This window comes from Acanthochromis polyacanthus, chromosome 9 (assembly GCF_021347895.1).
Source record: "Acanthochromis polyacanthus isolate Apoly-LR-REF ecotype Palm Island chromosome 9, KAUST_Apoly_ChrSc, whole genome shotgun sequence".
NCBI lineage: Eukaryota > Metazoa > Chordata > Actinopteri > Pomacentridae > Acanthochromis > Acanthochromis polyacanthus.
The window spans coordinates 27,756,833-27,776,290 of record NC_067121.1 but is presented as its reverse complement, the minus strand read 5'-3'; the positions used below and the strand labels follow the sequence as shown (position 1 = coordinate 27,776,290).

General features: G+C 40.9%; 2 protein-coding genes across 2 annotated transcripts in view; one reads left to right on the top strand and one right to left on the bottom strand.

Annotated features, from left to right (window-relative positions):
- Positions 1–833: 833 nt before the first annotated feature.
- Positions 834–6,558, bottom strand: LOC110948973 (BTB/POZ domain-containing protein 2-like). Its single transcript, XM_022190761.2, has 9 exons — positions 5,987–6,558; positions 5,776–5,895; positions 5,443–5,599; positions 4,851–4,956; positions 4,462–4,659; positions 4,175–4,367; positions 3,692–3,779; positions 3,450–3,596; positions 834–1,929 (listed from the first exon to the last, which is right to left on the bottom strand). The coding sequence occupies exons 1-9, from the start codon at positions 6,541–6,543 to the stop codon at positions 1,768–1,770; spliced, it is 1,728 nt and encodes a 575-aa protein (XP_022046453.2). The 5' UTR covers positions 6,544–6,558; the 3' UTR covers positions 834–1,767.
- Positions 6,559–13,887: 7,329 nt separating this feature from the next.
- Positions 13,888–19,458, top strand: part of LOC110948974 (protein unc-13 homolog A-like) — a 36,714-nt gene continuing 31,143 nt past the window's right edge. The window contains exons 1-3 of the mRNA XM_022190764.2: positions 13,888–14,241; positions 18,874–18,903; positions 19,137–19,236. Coding sequence (XP_022046456.2) covers positions 14,220–14,241; positions 18,874–18,903; positions 19,137–19,236 — 152 coding nt within the window. The 5' untranslated portion in view covers positions 13,888–14,219. The remainder of the gene's footprint in view (positions 14,242–18,873; positions 18,904–19,136; positions 19,237–19,458) is intronic.

The window sequence follows — 19,458 nt, the reverse complement described above, 5'->3', positions numbered from 1 at the left end:
TGGGATGTTCTCGCTGCTGTACATGAACGTGTGCTGGTTAGCTCAGTGATGTTCTTGCAGTAATTCCTCCACGTTTGAAACTGCTATTTGTGACTCAGTCTAGTGACATCAAAACCCACCTGTTAACACAATATATTCTAAGTTACCAGCTAATAGGAGGAAGCCGCTAAACTGAAATAAAAATGATCCCAGATTTGTATTTTTATTAAATTACAACAAAAAATTATACAAGTTTAATAACTTTGCAAAAACCCTATGATTTAGGAATGGGATGTCGCTTGCATTCATATGTGAGTCAAGGCAGGTGAGTGAATACTTTTGGCAATATAGTGTATTAATTTTTAAAATGTTCATCTTTATTTGGCACTTTACATTGGAGACAGGGAATGAAGGGAAACCGATTTGGGCAGTGACATGCAACGAAAGTCCAGGTGAGGTGGGAATTGTACCAAATCCTCACTGCTTGAGGGCCTTTGCACTTTAAGCACTGGGCTGCTGAGTCACCCTGTTATGTTGTCTAAAGTTTTACTATTTTATCGGTGTTCTTTTATAACTTTTTCCTGTTCCTTAACTGCCATACGTTACATTTTATTATCTGAATTGTACTTCATTTCATTTGCTGGTAAGTAGACTTCTTAGTCTGAACCATGTTGCTTCTCCATTTCCAGTCTTCACTCTGAGCTAACCAGCTGCTGGATTAGTGAAGGACTTACATCCTGGAACAGATGAAAGAGTGGCACTAAACCAACCTTCTAACACAATGCTGAATTTTCACTGTGGGTTCGGAGTTACTCTGGTTTCAGCTCTTTCCCCCCAAAAAACAAGCACCACAATACTTTTGTCTTCACTCTTTAATCGATATTTATTTCAAGTTACATATATGTTAATAAATGCCACTTTAATATACAACCCTTTCATGTCCGCACCAAGAGGGAAAGCTCTTCCGCCCACATTTTTTAAAACAAAGCTTAAAAGAAACATATCTGAAGAGTTAGTGTGCATCCATAGAACAACCAAATAAACATATGCAAGGCCAAGAAGTGCAAGGTATCTTGGGTATAGGCAACTACCAAGCAAGGACACAAGATATCACAGATTGTACTGTATGTAGAAACCCGAAAAACTTCTTACCATAATCATACTGTTAAAGATTAATATGAAGTTTGGTTCAAATTCACCAAGATTTCGTGAAGCCTATGAAGTCTGTCAGTCTATGGAAGTTACAGCAAACGTGGAGTTGAGTGAAATTCTAATCTGTACTAAATGCTGATGAGGATCTTGTCTTGGCAAATCTGATAAACTGTACATTCATACAGTTGCGACCCTCCTTTGCACTAATGCTGTGGAGTACAGGAAGGGGAATCGTACAGCTTAAGTAGAATTCAGTGTCAAGCCTTATGCCGTCAATCCGCAGCAGTGACATCGATACTGTGAATAATCTGAGAGGCTCTTCCCTCCCTCTTTCCCCTGTGGAGTCGGTTACAGTCATGTCTGTTTCGGAGGCTGGCATCACTACAACACAAAGGGATGAAAGGAAGTCGCTGAGAAAGAGAGAGGCAGCATCTCATGTGACGAGCTACGCCCCGTGTAGTGACCTACATCTCCTCCCAGCTATTTGTCTTCCCATGCGGCCAACAGAAGAGCACTATATGGAGGGAACAGTATGAAGTCTGACAGATTAGTCCCCAGTACGGCTGCTGAGGTGTGGCCCTGCGCTGGTGTCAGGTCGTCACATTTGATGGAAGATCGTTGCGATGTCTGAGGTGACTATGTGTAGAAGATGACCTCAGGAATCTGTCCGTCCTCTACGGAAGTTCCGTTGTTGTTGCCCGCTGCGTAGCAGAAGGTGAAACAGGTCTTTGTGCCAGTGGATGATGACTCATGTGTTACCTTTCGCATTCCCTTAGTCCCGTAATGAGAGTCTGGACCCTGCAGCACAGACAGATGGGTAAATACACACTGCATAGCGGCAATTTTGATTGTCTCAAGTTATTTGACAAGTTAGGAATTTTACCTGTTCTTCAACACAGTGCTAAACGATGCAATGCTAATGTTTTACAACACAATACAACTTTACTGCCATCTTAAACTGAAATTCATCACAACTCCTTCAGGCAAAATTTGTTAGATGTAAATGCACAATTACTAACACAATTCCCAAGTGACTCTTTACCCAGCCATGCTCATACATAATCACATGAAGATTTCTACATTACCAGACTCTAATCTGGAGGCACACTGATCTTGTTAATTAGCAGAATAGACTATTGAAAAAAGGTGTTCTTAAGTCTAGAACGGGTCGGCAACCCGCGGCTCTTTTATTTTAGTTTGTTAGTTTTAAAAATTTAATTCTAAATTTGAAGATTATTGTGATCTTCCATCCATCCATTCTCTATACACCGCTTTATCCTCACGAGGGTCGCGGGGGGTGCTGGAGCCTATCCCAGCTGACTCGGGCGAAGGCAGGACAGGTCACCAGTCTGTCGCAGGGCTACATATACAGACAAACAATCACACTCGCATTCACACCTATGGACAATTTAGAGTCATCAATTCACCTCAGCATATTTTTGGACTGTGGGAGGAAGCCGGAGTGCCCGGAGAAAACCCACGCATGCACAGGGAGAACATGCAAACTCCTTGCAGAAAGATCCCAGGCTGGGATTTGAACCAGGGATCTTCTTGCTGCAAGGCAAAAGTGCTAACCACTATGGCACTGTGCAGCCCCCAACCTGAACAGAAGTGTCCAATTCAGGAAAGTGGAAGGGTTTGTATGTTAATAAACAGAGTGCTGTAGTTTACAAAATGTTTATGAAATGAAAAATGTTGACAAAATGAACAATATTTAGGAAATGAAAAACTAAAGCACCTTTAGAATCTCGAAAAGTGGTCTATTATGGGATGGATACACCGGCTTGAAGTGCTGCGGTGATCAGAAAACTATTTGTTGCACAATTTCCAAATAACCACGTTTTTATCCAAGCTGCCATCAAGAAGATTATGAAAGAAACTTTCTGCTCAACACACTCAGAGTGTTCTCGTCTTCAATCACTGTTCACCAAACTTTGCTGTGCGCTGACAGTGTATCCTGTGAATCTTCTTCACGGCTGGAAAACAGACCTTTGGTTCATTAGAGCTACCTACCTGGCTGGAGTGTTCATCAGTGTTATCGGTGTGCCAGAAATTTGGGAACTGAGAAAGGTGCGGTTAAATACTTTTTTTTTCATGCATTATTTTTTTATTAATTAATAAGTCAAAATTAACAAGGGCATAGAGGTAAAAAAGCGATATATGCAGTGTTGTCTTAATTTTAAATGCCAAAAGTTTTTTCCGGCTCTCGGTGTTTTCTTTCTGTGGGAAACGGGTCGAAATGGCTCTTTGAGTGTTAAAGGTTGCCAACCCCTGGTCTAGAACATGTGTCTTGCATGAATGATTTCCACATTACAGACCTTAAGTGTGGCACAGGCAGTGTAGTTGACATTGGGTAGAATCTCCACCGGTTCTTTGAACATGACTCTGAAGGTGTTTGCTGACCCATCACAGCTGAAGCCTGTATCGTTCTGCCCCAGAACTGTGTTACTGTCTGTGTGGATTATCTGGAACACACGCAGAACATTCAAAACAGTGACACAACGCACTGTGCATTACAACCAAAACTTTTTAGAACAAGTTACACTGACAGGGACTGTACCTGTATGTTGACTTGGTAGTCTGTGGGTCCGTGTATAGAACCATAGAGTCCAAAACCAACCACAAATATTCTTCTGTTTACCGAAAACCTGGGAATATAAAAGGTTCAAATTAAAGCAGGAAAACTTAAACGCATGTGCATCAGTAGATTTCTAGAAACAAATTTGACACTTTTCACCTGTGACAGTTTGACTTGTCGTTACAAGAGAAGTACAGGTTTACCTAACATTGTTACCAAAGGCTCCGTCTTAGTAAGGCCAATCATAATCCTTTTTACTAAAGGCACTTTAACATTACGACTGTTGTCTTGAATGTGCCATCAAAAAAAGTTTTTTTAAACTATTTTATCAGCATATTGCATGCTTGTGATGGTATTTTTTTTAAATTGGTTTTCATCGTTTGTCTAATTTGGCACATGCTTTATTGTACGGCATTCTGTAACTTTGTTTTTGAAAGGTGCCATACAAATTAATTATTATCTCACCGTATGCGGTCGCTTGTCCCGCTGTAGCCCCAGCGGCTCTCCACCTGACCGAAACGTGTGATGCTGCACTCCTTCCCGCGGAGACAGCAGCGAGGCCGGTCAATGAAATCTACACGAGGCTTTGGGTTTACGGTGAAGTGGAGGAAGAGACTCACCACCTCTCTGTCAGTCAAAATACTGGACTGGGCTGGACCTGAAGGGACGACGACACACGTCAAAGTCTGAACCACAGGGTGTGCATTTATGCCCGTTTATCAGCAGTGACGGTTTTGTGCATTCTTGTTCACCTGCAGCGAACTCCTCAATGGTCATGAGAGGGAAGCGGATGAGAGTGAGAGCTTTTCCCAGGACTTTCCGTTTGTTCTCAGGTGTCGGCTGCAGCTGCTGCCTGTGAGCCTCAGCTTCAGCCCAACGCACCGCAGCTCCAAACAAACGCACCTCCCTCACCCCAAGCGTGTCCCTCTCCAACACTGCCACCAACGTATCTAATGGAGGCAAAGATTAAAAATCAGTGGTCAGTCAGGCTGTTATTCTAAAGCAATTTGCTGGGCTTTGCTCTATAATATGATATTCAGTGTCCTCAGATGACTTCTGTAGTGAACTGGTGCTACACAAAGAAACCGCGATTGAAATACAACATGGAGCAAAAATGTCGACATTCAAAGGAACACATTACCCAAATCTATATCTGTAAAGCCTTCAGCGGCGAGAGCATCTCCAGTATTCTTGTCGATGTTTTCTAAACAGAGGCTGGCAAGCTGCGGCTCATCAAACAACCGTGCCTGAAATGAAAAAAACATCATCACTTAAACATGCATGTTTTAGTACATGGGCAAGTTCAAAGTTTTAAACTGCACTTAAAAAAAAAAGACAGCTCAGTAGGAAGCGTCTTGGTGCTTATGTTTAGGGATAGATTTATGTTTCAAAATTTGTATTTATAATTCTCAAAGTAAGGCAATTAAAATGCTGGCAGAAAACACTCTTTACAGAAATCCTCTCCTCAAACTAAAATTAAGCCTTTCTCAATACAGCAATTCAAACATTCACATGCTTCTACGCTCGGTATTTTAAATAATACCCAGCTAAATTTAAGGGTTTCAAATTTTTACTCTCTTGCAAATCCCTCACACTTTTGGCGTGCAGCAGCTGGAGCAGCAAAAGCAGCACGAAGTGTATCATGTACAGAATGTTCTGCACTGCAATGAAGGTCACCTGTCAATCAAATGAAGAAATAAAAACAAGAGGTGCTATAGCTGAAGGAATCTGACCTGTGTAAGCAACATGAAAGCATTGTCTGCTCTGAGGTTCTTCTTGAGGAACTCCACACAGTGAGCCTCCAGCGCTGGAACTGCATACTTCTTGGCTGTATAGAGTGTAGTCATCACAGTCTCTGGTCCTATCTGGACTTCATCAGAATAGAGAAACCTGCAGAAGGTGTGCAGATTAAACAACTCTTTGCAATTTTATCATTACAGATGGTAGAGAAGATTCAATACCTGTTCTGCCAGTTCTTTCCCATTACTTAAATGTTATATATCAATAACACGCCCACTCAGAAAGCATGGAAATCATCGCGTTAAGTGACACACTCTGCTTCTTACTTCAGCAAAGCCAGAAAGGCAGCTGGTTCCACATCAGGAAGCTCGATCTCCGTGGATGTGGTCGCCATCCCTCCGTTGAACATGGCATCAAACACCGCGCTCCCCACAGCCAGAACAAACCTGACAGAGTCAACACAATGGGACGGATCAACTTTTCTGCAGACGCACAGTTATCGAGCGTTTTAGGAGCTCGTACAGACTGTCCTCTTACCTGTGCGCCGGTATCCTCTGAACCCCCATCCCCTTGCCCACCAGAAAATGCACGTCGCTGAGCACCTCGTTGTTGAAGAGGAACGCGAACCTTTCCTTCACGGTGCTCTTCGTCGCCTGCCAGTTGTACACGGGCTCCCGGTACACCAGCACGGACGCAGCAGCCGGGGTGGCCGTCGGCGCCGCCGCCGGGGAAGCGTTAGACGCTGCGGTGGTTGCCATGTTGGACGCCGGGGTGGCCATAGCTCCGGCTGCCGCAGGACCTGCCGCAGCGGGCTGCTGCAGGGAGTTCTGCGCAGTCGACGGAGCTCCGGTCGAAACACCGTTGCTGTCTCCCCCGCCAGGCCCCAGCTGCGGGTTGGGACGCCTCGCCGCTCCCTGTGCTCCCCCTGCAGCACCGACCGCTCCGCCGTTGGATGCTGGCATGGAGAAAACGCTGTTGCTGGGCTGGCTGTTTCCCAAAGGACCCGGACCAGAGAAACTAAGGCAAGGAGGCCTGCCGCTGTTGTCTCCAGCAGCCATCTTGAACCTGGCGTAGGCGTAAACAACGCACTTCATCGCCTTGTGTATTTCTAGTAGTTTCAACCTTCGCAGCTCTTTTCTGGTACCACCTGCTGTTTGCTTGTGGTATTACAAGTGACCTCTATCTGCACATGCTATTCTATTTTTTACTTTATTACAGCACCATACAGCAGCTGTAGAAAACAAACTCCTGGACACCTGGTCAAATCTGACTTCATGGTATTAGATAACGAGCTGTTATATACAACGCTGCATATTTACAGAGGATTCTGTGTCCTGTGGTGGAAGAAGTATTGATATCCTTAAGCAAAAGTGCACCTACAGTAATGCAAAATATTCCATTACAGTTGAAAGTCCTGCATGAGCCTATGTAAGCACAAGTGCACAAACATTAGCAGCACAGTGTAGTTAAATTATTAAACTAAAACTGCTTTTGTTCCTTAGACTGATATATTATTAGATAAGATATTCGAATAAACATCAGTATGAAGAGTGAATCACCAGTGTGTCAGTTGTTGTAGCTGCTGCAGGTGGCGCTAGTTTGAACTACTATATGTACATTTTTACATGTTGGGACAGCAGATAAATCTGTGTGATCTTCACATGATTAATGAGAGATGAAACAAGAAAAATATGTATTTAGATGCCCAAATTTGTTCAGCATCAGGACTTTTTTTTATTTAATCTGTTTGGTAAGGTGTTGAATTGTTGGAATGTTTTTGAGTGAAAGCATCTGAGAAATTCAGAGGGAAAAGGAACTATCTTCTGAAGAAATGTGACCCAGACAAAACACTGCCTTTAGTAAAAAGCATAAATGGTTGGTAATCACTGATTTAATTTTAACAAGTGTGTTGTATTGAGCTTGTTATATTACTTATCTTCACCCTAAAAGTAACTAAAACTGTCAGATAAATGCAGTGTAGTTTCTCTTTGAAGTCTAAAGGTATAAAGCAGCAAAAATGGAAATAGTCACATTAAGTACATCAAAAGTGTGCAAAAATATAGTACTGCTGTTTGAGGTCCATATTCACCAAATAACTGTCCTCTAAATATTAGCAATCATAACACACAATTTGTCAGTTCACAATTGTAGCTGTGACTTTGTAGCTGTAAAAGAACAATGTTAAATCCTCACCCACTGTGCAATAAATAATTATCAAGTATTACAGTCACTCTCATTAGCATACTGATTGTAAATGATTTCTAAATGAAAGCTGTGAGGTACTGCATCTGCGGTGTGTCTTCTCCTGCTGACTAAACAAAATATAAATAAAACTGATCTAAATGAAACAAGCCTGTACTTAAAATGTGCAGTGCATCACAGTAAACTTGCAACATGTTGCTGACCATTTGGCCATATAAACAAATCTACCATTTTCCAAACAAAAACACATTTTTTTATTTGCATAGCATCCCACACTATGAATGTTTGGATGAAAATATAAGAATATATGTGAGAATCTTTAGTATTTTATAAAGGAGTATTTCTCATTTTCAGTGAAGAACAACAGCACATCTACCAAGAAGTTCCATTACAGCAGATGTTTATCTGACAATGCAGCAACTAAATTCAAGAAAATGATTCTGTCATTATTTACTTCATATGCCAAAACAATAGAGAGCAGCTCATCCAGCGTTATTCCCACACAGGTATAATGTCGTTGACAGGACTTCACCTTTACTGCGTACGTCAGTTGACACTGTTGCCCTTCTTAAAAAGAAGGCAATAAATTATTATAAAATAGCTCTATGGTTTAATGAACAACTGTGCATCTTAAAGCAGAATTCAAGAAGACTGGAAAGGCAATGGCGCTCTACAAATTCAGCAGCATAGACAGGAACTGTCAATTATTCATCTTTAATTGAGGATAACAAGAACATCCTTTCTTTTCAGCACTGTAGCTCAGCTGACAAAGAGTCACAGCTCTGTGGAGCCTTTAGCTCTCAGTAGTGAAGATTTCATGACCTTCTTCACTAAAGTTTGAAGACAAAACATCCTGAACATGTCTTTAGGTGCAGAGACTCTGGAAGTGTCCATAGAACCAGATTTACATTTGGACTGCTTCTCTGATGTAAATCTCTGAGTTCACAGTGAATTTATTTTATTTTATTTAACCTTTATTTAACCAGGTAAGTTAGTTGAGAACTGATTCTCATTTTCAATAATGACCTGGTCAAAAATTCCTCTGATCCAGCAACATGTCTGCTAGACTGCTTGCCCACTAGATTGTTCAAGGAAATCCTTCCTTTAATAAACACTGCAGCGTTAATTATCATTAATTTCTTTTTGCTAACAGGCTACAGACCCCAGGTTTTTCAAGTGGTTATAATAAAGCTACTTCAAAAAAAGCCTACTCTAGATCCAGGTGTTTTCACCAACTATGGGCCCAAATCCAACCTCTCTTTTATTTCTAAAATTCTTGAAAAAGTTCTTGTGATTATCTGTGTAGAAATGGTTCGTCGAAAGAGCTTCAGTCAGGGTTTAGAATATATCATAGTACAGAGACAGCACTGGTGAAGGCCACCAATGATCTTCTAATAGCTGCATAGATAAAAATGAACTGAAATGAATTCATAACTACACAGACAAAGCTTGCTGTGTGTGTAAACAAGTCAGCATATACGAACAGTTAAATTAGACTTTGTTCCAAGCTTCAAATGAGTAAAGCTATAAAGGTGAGGCTTAAAGAAATACGTTGTTCTTAATCATATAAATCCACTAAGATGTTTCTAATCTTTCCAAGAACCTAAATCTGAACTGTAAAGACATACTCAACAATACATAGCATTTCAAATATCAAATTCAACTTGGTACTTCTTGCTGAATTTGAATGACACATGTTTTTGCAACTCTTATACGTGCAAAGTGAGTGAGCTCTGTGAATTTCATCTCCTGGTGTGACTCAGCCGAGTCTTCTTTGTTTTTGAGTCTTTGCCATATCCCCACTCGCACCATCTCTCCTCTTGTCATCCTTTGACAGACTCAGCAGTCATGGGATGTGTGTGTGTGATAGCTCTCGTTCCTCAGCAGAGCTCACTTTCTTTCTCCATCTTAAGTGTGATATCCTCTTTGTCAGTTTGGCAAAACAGACACCCAGACATGCTCATATAGTTCCTGCAGTGCCCACATACTGACTCATAGTCGCTGTGCCTATTGTTGTACATGTTTATCCTGGATCTGTCAATGAGTATCATCCTACATGAGAGATAATTGCTATATTTGAGCCAGCTGTCCAGAAGGATCTGCTGCATTAAAAGAGTGATACTTTCCTACTTATGCCGTTTGATCAAAAGATTCTAAGATGTTGCAGTATGCAATGAAACAGAAAAGATACTAAAAAGTAAGACCAAAATAGTCATACTTTTGTCTAATTTCTTGTCTTTCAGTTCTCTGTAATCATTTTTGACTCCTCAGATACACATGGTGGTGTATTACCAAATACTGACCGTCTTCATACTTTGCAGTGTAGATTTTGTAGGTAACTTTATTTACCAGTATTCATAAACATAACTCTACTCTGTGTGTAACTTTAGAATAATGGGCAGTTGGGTCAGCCAGTAAAAATGCAACACTAATGCTGAAGTTGAGGGTTTGATCCCGTTTTGGACCATATATTCCTTGTAATGCTTCCTGTCATCAATTGGAGGGTTCATTTTTCACCCCCTTCTGCCTCACTTGTCCTTCTTTTTTACAGAATCTGTCATGTTGCTGAGTTCAACTGAGCTGTTATCCTGAATATTCAGAAGGTCTCAGTGCAGTAGTTTCATTTTACCACTTATAACTGCTAAACAAATATGCTATTTCATTCATTCATATTTTATAATTGGTATGTTTGTTTAGATTTTGATGCAGTTAACTCCCCTAAACTTGCAATGCAGAACTTTTGTCTCCCCCTTCTGGTAGAGAAAATGTCCCAACACTGCAGAACAGCATTCCAGCCTGAACATCCATCCATTCTCTATACACCGCTTTATCCTCACTAGGGTCGCGGGGGTGCTGGAGCCTATCCCAGCTGACTCGGGCGAAGGCAAGGGACACCCTGGACAGGTCACCAGTCTGTCACAGGGCTACATATACAGACAAACAATCACACTCACATTCACACCTACAGGCAATTTAGAGTAATCAATTAACCTCAGCATATTTTTGGACTGTGGGAGGAAGCCGGAGTACCCGGAGAAAACCCACGCATGCACAGGGAGAACATGCAAACACCATACAGAAAGATCCCAGGCTCAGGCCAGGATTTGAACAGGGGATCTTGTTGCTGCAAGGCAAAAGTGCTAACCACTACGCAACTGTGCAGCCCCTAGTTGCTGCCAGTAAGTTACTGTACATTTTACGGTAAGCTTTTTACTGTGTAACTTTATGTTTTTTAACTTGAGCATCAGAAGCTCTACTTAGACACTTCCTAGACTATTCCCTGTAAGCTCTGCAAAACTTCTAGTTGCTGTAGACTACACTGTCCCCACCACTGTCTTTGCTCCCTATTCACTTCATCAGTCATTGCTGGTTTGCATAGAATACATCACTAGCATTGAGCCAGTGCCAGAATATGGGCAGACCCACCATATTTTAATCTCCAGGATACTCTGAGACACAAAAACATTTCCTTGGCCTTGGTAGGCTTAATCAGCACAGTATGTAAATTGTATAAATCCCACACTCTTGCATTCAGTTAAAACAAGTTTTCCGTGTAAAAAGCAATGTTTTTTCATCTGTATGGATACACGGAATATGATGCCAATTTGGTGGTTTTACATGAGTGTCTAAATAGGAAATCAAGATTCTGCAAAGGGTCCTTGAAAATCTAGAAATAGTCCAGCAATATTGATTAAATTATTGTGCGTTTAAACCAGATTTTCACTCAGGACTCCTCTGCAATACAAGTCACTGTTTGCTTCTCTACAGCTGCAGGTTTCTGTATACCTGAGTGTTTCCTCTTTATCAGCTATGATAATTGCAAAGAATGCAGTAAATAAAGTCCTACTCATTTTTACTTTATATGTTCTTAGTAAATGGCAGGTGTATTCTTCTGATTTACAGGATTACACAGGTACAAATGCATATGTTCTAGATACTGGGGATGTATTCCTAGCCTCCCCTGAAATTCACGACTATTTGGAACTCCACATCAACTAAATGAAAGTGTAGAGCTACAGAAAAACGGGATTAGGCTTAAAAATAGTCCACAATATTTGTAGTTATTTCCATATATTCTAGATCAGAGGATAAAACTATTGTTCCCATCATTGCTAGGTTAAATAAAGTGTGGTACAAGTGGGGCATGAGTCCAAGCTGTACATGGTGGCCTAGTTTCAATGGGGAAAACATGCGGTGGTGGCAAATGCTCAAGTTATTTCTGACTACACTAATACAGAAGAAAGAAGCCGCTTACATGTAGATTTTAAGTCATAACATGATTAAAAAAATAACGCAGAAGATGAGACAAAAATCATGATAAAAATCATATTGCAATCATTTGGACAGATGATACAATATGAGGCACAATTTTAGTGCACATAATCGTTTTTTTGTTTCCTTCTCACTGAAAAAAACAAATAATGTGATTTTTGCTGCCCGTGTACCAAAAAGCATGTTCTTATATGTCTGGCCAACATGATTTATAGACCTGGACAACTCTGTAGCACTGCAATGCTTCATTTATAATGGTACTTTGTGACATGTTTTACTTCAAGCAAAAAAATAAATAAATAAATAAATTGCAGGCCCTTCGATATAGCTAGTATGGTAATTTCATAACTCATAAACATTAAGCTTTTTTCTCATTTTTAAATGAATTTTTGTCTGTTGCATACTTAATTACAATAATTATGAATACAAGTTTTTTTCTTTAGCAGTTTTTTATGCTTTTATACTTTTGTCAGTTTTGAAGAATTGATTCATTCAACAACAACATTTTTGTTAATTTTCTTTATTTTTAAGTGCAATTGTGTACTTCAGCACACAATATTTAAATCTTGAAAGCAAAAATGACAAAAAAAACTTGAGTGCCTCACATAATATATAATAAATCCTCTCTGGTTGAGCAGATTTGTCAAATGGAACCTAGTTGTTCTAATCCACTTCTCAGCTAAACTGAAGGAAAGGATGGCCACATTTCACCGCTAACTTTGGCCAGCATAAGCTATAGTGAAACAAGATACTCCATCAACTGTATTAGCAGGTTTAACTTAAACTCAAGTTCATTATTAGTCAAACCATATCTGAAAACATTCCCAAATTCATTGCTTCAATGGAAGTTATTCCTAAAAGACTAAATACTTTTTTTGAAATGTCCTTTGTATCATATTTGTTTAAGCCGACAGGTCCTCTAACACACAATGCAAACCATTTAAAAAATTGTTCAGGCATGTTTAGTACACCAAGAAATAATCCAAAGAAACCTATTCCATCTCTTAATGAAACACAGAGCCTTGAATATAAAATTGAATGAATAAAATTCACTGATTTTGATCAACTTTTTAATTTGCAAAGATTATTCTGGTTCGGTTGACAAAATAATGTTAATTTTGTGTGTAATCTAACCTATATTCCTCCACTAGTTATTTTCAAACTATATTCAAGTTGAGAAAACTTAATGAAATTGGATTAATAACCTTTTATTTTTTTTACACAGATTGTAGGTCTTCTTCAAAATTTTAAAATGTTGGGCAATATCAGACATTTAAGACTGGTATTTAAAATATACCTGCTGGAATTTCTGTGGAGAAAAAGCTAATACATCTAACTAATTTGTTGGTTGAACATCATTTTTATGCTAACTCTCATGCTAACTTTTGTTAACCTTATTTTTTTTATATAGAAGGTAAGAAGGGAAGTGGACAGAAAATACTGGATTCATGGTGAAGAAAAATTCAAGCCAATTTAATTTAGTTACTACAACTTAAATTTAGATTTAAATAAATGAGCAGAGAAATTTGACTTCATATTACACACAATATTAAATTGATTCAACATTATTCTGTCAAAGAAACTCATCAATAATATTGTTGGCAGTTTAGGAGGCTTACCCAAAACAGTCAATAAAATCGTTAACTTGTATTTAAATAACTAGTTAGAATTGATCCTTTGATCTATGTTTGGTGTACATATTGATTAATTGCTCTAATTAGGAATTCATAGATACTGGTATTGTTTGGTTGGGTTGGAAAACTTTTCTAAAACGCTGTGAAACAATGAACTGCCTGATCGCCATGTTGTTCATTGAGCACAGTACACCGGGCAGGACGGTATCAATACTAATTCAGCTCCATCCATCCTGGCTCCGGTGCCTCCGTTAACACCCCCCCCCCCCCTCCCTCCCTCCTCCTCCTTCATCTCTCCGCCTGCTACTCATCAAGCAGCCGTGACGTCAGGGCGGCGCGCGGCGCGGGGGAACTATCCTCGCGCGGAGGCTGCTGCTGCTGAAACAAGATGGCTGAGCGCGCAGGAGGAGCAGCGGAGGAGAGCTGAGGCAATGCAGAGGAGGAGGCACCGGGGGGCGAGGAAGACACTCTGGCCGACAGCGAGCAAACAGCCCCGCAGAGAAACACACCGAGCGCTCCCTGACATGCCGCTGGCCCGTTTCCGCCGCCGTTTAGGGCTCGACGGTGTGAGTTTTTCGTAGTCAAGAGACCAACGGACGGTCCAAACAAATCACGGAGCTCTCAGTAGAGGACAGCCGGGGACGCTCACGCCGCTATCAGAGATGTCCCTGCTGTGTGTGGGAGGTAAGAGAGGGAAATTACGGAGGGAGACACGAAAACCCCTGCGTGTGTTGTTTTTTTAGTGTTAATTCGGGTTTCACTTGCTGGTAACTGCAGCAGTTGTATGTGACAGGAGCCTGCGGGCTATCAGCTCCGTGGAAAAGTGTGTGTGTGTAGCCCGGGCAGAGCAGGGTTTGTGCTGAATAGTCATTAAATCACCCAGCAGCTTCGCTCGGTTTCACTGAGACAACAACACCTTCCAACTGGGGGGACACGTTGTTTCTGCTGAATGACACGTTCATTCAATTTACAATTTGACCTCAAGCCAGTATGTCTTTAATTGTCACCAGACATCGCCAGCAATTAGTCGTGACCGTTGGCTAAAACAAACACTAACATGCTGTTTCTATAAATGTCTAAATGGAAGAGGAGTACTGCTGTCTCCACTCCTGGGTTATACTGTTGCGGATACTGTGTGTGTATGTGTGTGCATCATCCACTCTGTTCATTCATGCGTGGGCAGTCTGAGGAGGAGGAGGACGAGGAAAAGCCCCTGCTGGTGTTGCCGCTGCCGCACCGCTTGCCGCTGCCGCCTCCGCCTCCTCTCTGCCGCTCCGCCGTACCGTGATGAGGGAATACTGGCAGGCTGCTGGAGATGCGCGTCACTTTTCCGCGTTTTCCCTGAAGCGATGCGTCACCTCCTCCCAGCAGACTCCCAGAAAGCACCTGATGCTGACACTGTTGCCTTTCAGGGCGATGAATAAGCATCATCTGCTGTGATTGCTCATAGCCGCTTCACATCCAGGGCGCGGTAAACGGGGGAGCACGACCCAGGTTTAGAGAGACGTACTGTGTGTGAAGTCTGAACATTTTTAGGTTTTTGTTGCACAGATAGCGGCCGAATCAGCAAAAATGGAAAAAGAAGGGGGGAGAAAAAGCACTTGCTCAAAGCACCGAGCCAGTTTTGTGTGAAGTCAAACCAGGACAAGTGGGAATAGCTGCATTCACTAGTTGTTCACTTGAGGGATTTAGAACAGAGTATTTATTAGAAAGTGCCTGTCAGAAATGTTATTGTGGCCGTTACTAATTCTTGTGGTAATTATAAACAAACCTATACATTAATCGTTTTTGCTAGAAGGTGTCAGAAAATGGTGAAACATTCCAATTAGAGCTTAGGGTATTTTTTCTACTAGTGCATGAGTCATACCAAAGAAAATTAATGGGCAGCTGTTTGATAAAATCGTTGCCTAAAGAACAGCTTGCAGGCTGACTTTTTTTTGGTTCTTGTCCTTTATATTTCTTGTAAATGATTGAAACATTAGCGTAAAATTTAGATTACAAGGTAGGTATTTGAGCCCTGAAAGAGCAACATCCAGGTTGGTGATCCAAGGGAAATTACTGTGAAAAAATATGTCCGTATATGGTCTACAGTTTCCAGCACATCTGCCTTTCAGTCTTGAGGATTTACTGCAAGAGAGCTGGTGGGATAACACAAGACGTTTGAAGGTGTTATCTTGAGCTTCAGGATGTTATGATGAGGACATTTTCACAATATTCTGATATTTTCTTTTAGATCAAACACCAGTAGACTATTTTCACGATAGACTTGTCACAGTAGGGAGAGTAAAGGTGAAACTGATCATGGTACTGTTTCATTAGGTGTAACAAGCACGCAAAAGAGTAGGCATGTAATATCACCACCATTAATACTCCAGTGCTTCCCCTGCTGTGACAGGTCAAGATGTCTGCTGTAAAAAAAATTGGAGTAGATAAAACCGCAGAGTATTTGATACTTTTGCTTGATAATGACTTTTTACAGCAATTATATAATCCTCTGACTAACCAAATCTCTTAAACTAATGAAGGACGAGTCTGTATATGCATAGATGTTTGAACTGTAGAAATTTGTCCTAAATGGAGTAGTGGCAATGTTAGGAGGAAAGGAAAGTTAAGGGGCTTTTAAAGTCACCTTTTATACGTCAAATCTATTATGGATGCTGCCCCATCTCACCCTGTCCCGCCAGGTCCACCCATTGCTTGTCCCTGCTCTGAGTCAGTCCCCGGTGTCATTAGGACCCCGAGTGTTATTCATTCATAAACACTGGCTGCGGCTGTCAGTGCTGTAGACTACGAGACTTGGCAGAGAGCCCTCTTTCTGTTCCGGTTACATCATTCATGCTTACCTGACTGGAGCTATTTCTGGCCTCCACAGTACTTTGTGCCTCTTGAATAGACAGCAATTCTTTGGCGCATCTGCCGACAAAGCAGAATTCAGACACAGATACAGATTAGCTCTGAAAAACTTGGCTTCTTTTCCTGCAGATATCCAACACACTTTGAAATCCAGTTTTCTCCCTGTCTTGATTCGGGCACTAAATCAGGGAGTGTAATGTCTTTGTCAGCAGTTGCAAGGACTGCTGCAGGTCTCCATGTATATGCGATCCTTCAGAATAAGGTGCTGTCTGTCTGAATCATGTCATCCCTCATTTTGTCATTGGATGGCTGAACTCGGCTCGCCCACTCCCTGCTTTATATTCCCTGACAGTTCAAGTTGAAGGGTTTGCTTGATTCCCTGTCAAGTTTTTGTTTTCTTGGCAATTGACTTGGTTCCCATAAGTCAGACTCTGCTGTGTCAGAGGTACTTCCTGAATGAAGTTTCTGCTCAAATGAGAAAAAAAAAAAAAACCCTTGATACTGTGCTGCACAAAATTTACTGCTCGGTCCTTCAGATTGTGCTCCATATCCTCTGATTAAAGAAAGCCAAACCTGTTTTGATTTGTTGTATCCTTGTTAACAAGATGGTGATGGATAGATATAGCTTTGAACTCATTTTCTGAATCGGTGCTCTTCACCCATAACCTACATTTCAGCCAACTGATTCAGTGTTACAGTTCCAAGGAGGCTTATTTATGAGTCACAGCCACATACAGTACATGTACAGTACATGTATGTTGGGGTTGTCTTGTCTGCTTAGGTGCATGCAGTTGTGAAAAAATGTTGTTTGTAGTGTTTCGGGTATTTGTCATCATAACTCAGCCTGTCAGAGAGATTTATGATTGTGTGCTATCATTAAGCTTCAGCTTTCTGCCACTGAAAATCCAATTCCCTTTTTATTGATTCTCCTCATGTACTGTTATATTTCCAGGACTGTGTTAGTGTTGACATTAAAACACAGCAAGAATGTAACTCTGATGTGGTCTGTCTAAGCAATGTAAAGACTGAGACTGTTGAGTGTCAGAGCAGAGCATGGACCTTATTGAAAAGATGCAAACATACAACGTAACGTGTGTTTACATGCATGATTTTATGTGTTGCACATAATGAGCTTTCGTAAAGGTTGCTGAGGTATAAATGGAAGCAGAGATTAATATTTTTATCACTGCTGCAGGTGTATGTGAGTGAGCTACTGCATTTGAGTATGTGTGTGTGTCTCTGCTTGCTGATGTAACAGCATGGCACTTAAAGCTGCAGATTTAGCCTGAGTGTGTGTGTACTGTGGATGAAAGAAATATCAAGTAAGTGAGAAATAGAAACAAAAAGTGCCTTGCTGACTCAGGGCAATTTAGCTCTTCATTTTGAGGTGGTTACTATGGTGACTAGTTTTGGTGTGGACAGTCTGTGGAGAATGTTGTGAGATAAGTCATCACATTAGTGAAGAGGTGAGAAATGTTTGGTTATATAACGTAGTGAGCCAAGTGCTTGCATTTTATTAATGCAAATGTGTGTAGGATGTGCATACACCTTTAGTGTAGTGTGTGGATCTTCTGGAGTGTGTGGATCTTCTGGAGTGTGTGTGTGTGTGTGCACGAACGCATGCATGTGTTGAGGAGCGGTGGGTTGTGGGGCATTAAAAATGTATGTGCGAGTTACGTCAAAGCTGGTTAAAAAGGTGCTGCAGAGAGAGAGCCTGAGCTTTAACTGTACACTCAAAATCCACTAAAAAAACACACTGTGCTTCACAGTCCAAAGTGGCAGTTTCTCTTTAAATATTTCTGCAATAAAGACATTCAAAATGCATTTAACATAATTTATCTCTCACACTGATTGTGTTAAATTCTAAATACTGAATAATTAAGTTTTATTTTTTCTTTTTCACCACATCTACCACTACATGTGGATTCCCTGTTATTAAAAAAATATGTTATTAGTAATAAAAAAGATATTCATGTGTGCATTATAGGATCATTGCACTTGCATCTAGTCATGCTGTAGTTGCTGTTTCTGCACTCCATGCTGGCAAAACACAGTGTGACAGCCACATTTTTTATGTGTTGTGTGTTTCAATGTTTTGCAACCACACTCAGTGCCAACAAGTCTGGACCTTATGGCAAATAAGGCAGAACACTTAGTCCGGATCTATGTAATTGAAGTTTTGCTTTGCCTGAGTCAACACTCATGTACTATGTGAATATGTGCTCTGCAGCCTCTGCCACTTTGTAGGGATTGGAAATTTTGTCTGTTTAATAAGATTCTACCAGTATGTAGAATTTCCTATAGTTTCATGTTGCATAAGTTTAATTAAATTGCACTGACTGTTCTTTTAATGTATCACAAGCATCCTCCATTTTCTATGTGAAAGCCAGAACAGAGCACACATGACCATGAAAACAGATGGCATTCCTGTATGTTACAATGTCCCTCTCTGTGTTTCCACAGTGAAGAAAGCCAAGCTGGATGGACCCCAAGGTAAGTTCTGGGAAATAAGAGGAGGTACAGAGTGAGAGACTTTCTGTTATGTGGCATAAATGTTTGAGCAGGACACATTGCATACTGCAGCCATGAATGGAAATGGAGGTATAGGAAGTCAGTTACTGTGAAGAAATGTAGAATATATATTAGCAGAGACTACAGTATTGTTTTCTAATGCAGATGTTTTTCAATGTGACACATCTCTTTCTTCATCCTTTTCTCCTTAACAGAGAAGTTCAACACATATGTGACTCTAAAGGTACAAAATGTGAAGAGCACAACCATCGCTGTCAGGGGCAACTTGCCCAGCTGGGAGCAAGACTTCATGTTGTGAGTCCTTCATCATCTTCTGACAAAGCTCTCTCTTCTCTTTCAACACTTTCCTCTCCTTCCTCTGCATTCTCTTTTCATCCTGCCATTACACTCTCTACTTCAGATGCTTGAGTGCTTTTGTGTTTTTTTTCCCTCCTGCTTTCTATCAGCCCCCCCCTCCTCTTTTTCACTCCTCCATCCCAACTGCCCTTTATCCCTGTATTGTTTCACATAGCTCTT

Bases quoted from the DNA above. Each gene is read 5' to 3' on its own strand.
- LOC110948973 (XM_022190761.2), bottom strand. From the start codon at position 6,543: ATGAAGTGCGTTGTTTACGCCTACGCCAGGTTCAAGATGGCTGCTGGA. The intron at 4,957-5,442 runs GTCAGATTCCTT...TTTTCATTTCAG, and splicing joins CTTTCATGTTGCTTACACAG to GCACGGTTGTTTGATGAGCC. The intron at 4,660-4,850 runs GTAATGTGTTCC...TGCCTCCATTAG, and splicing joins CTTTACAGATATAGATTTGG to ATACGTTGGTGGCAGTGTTG.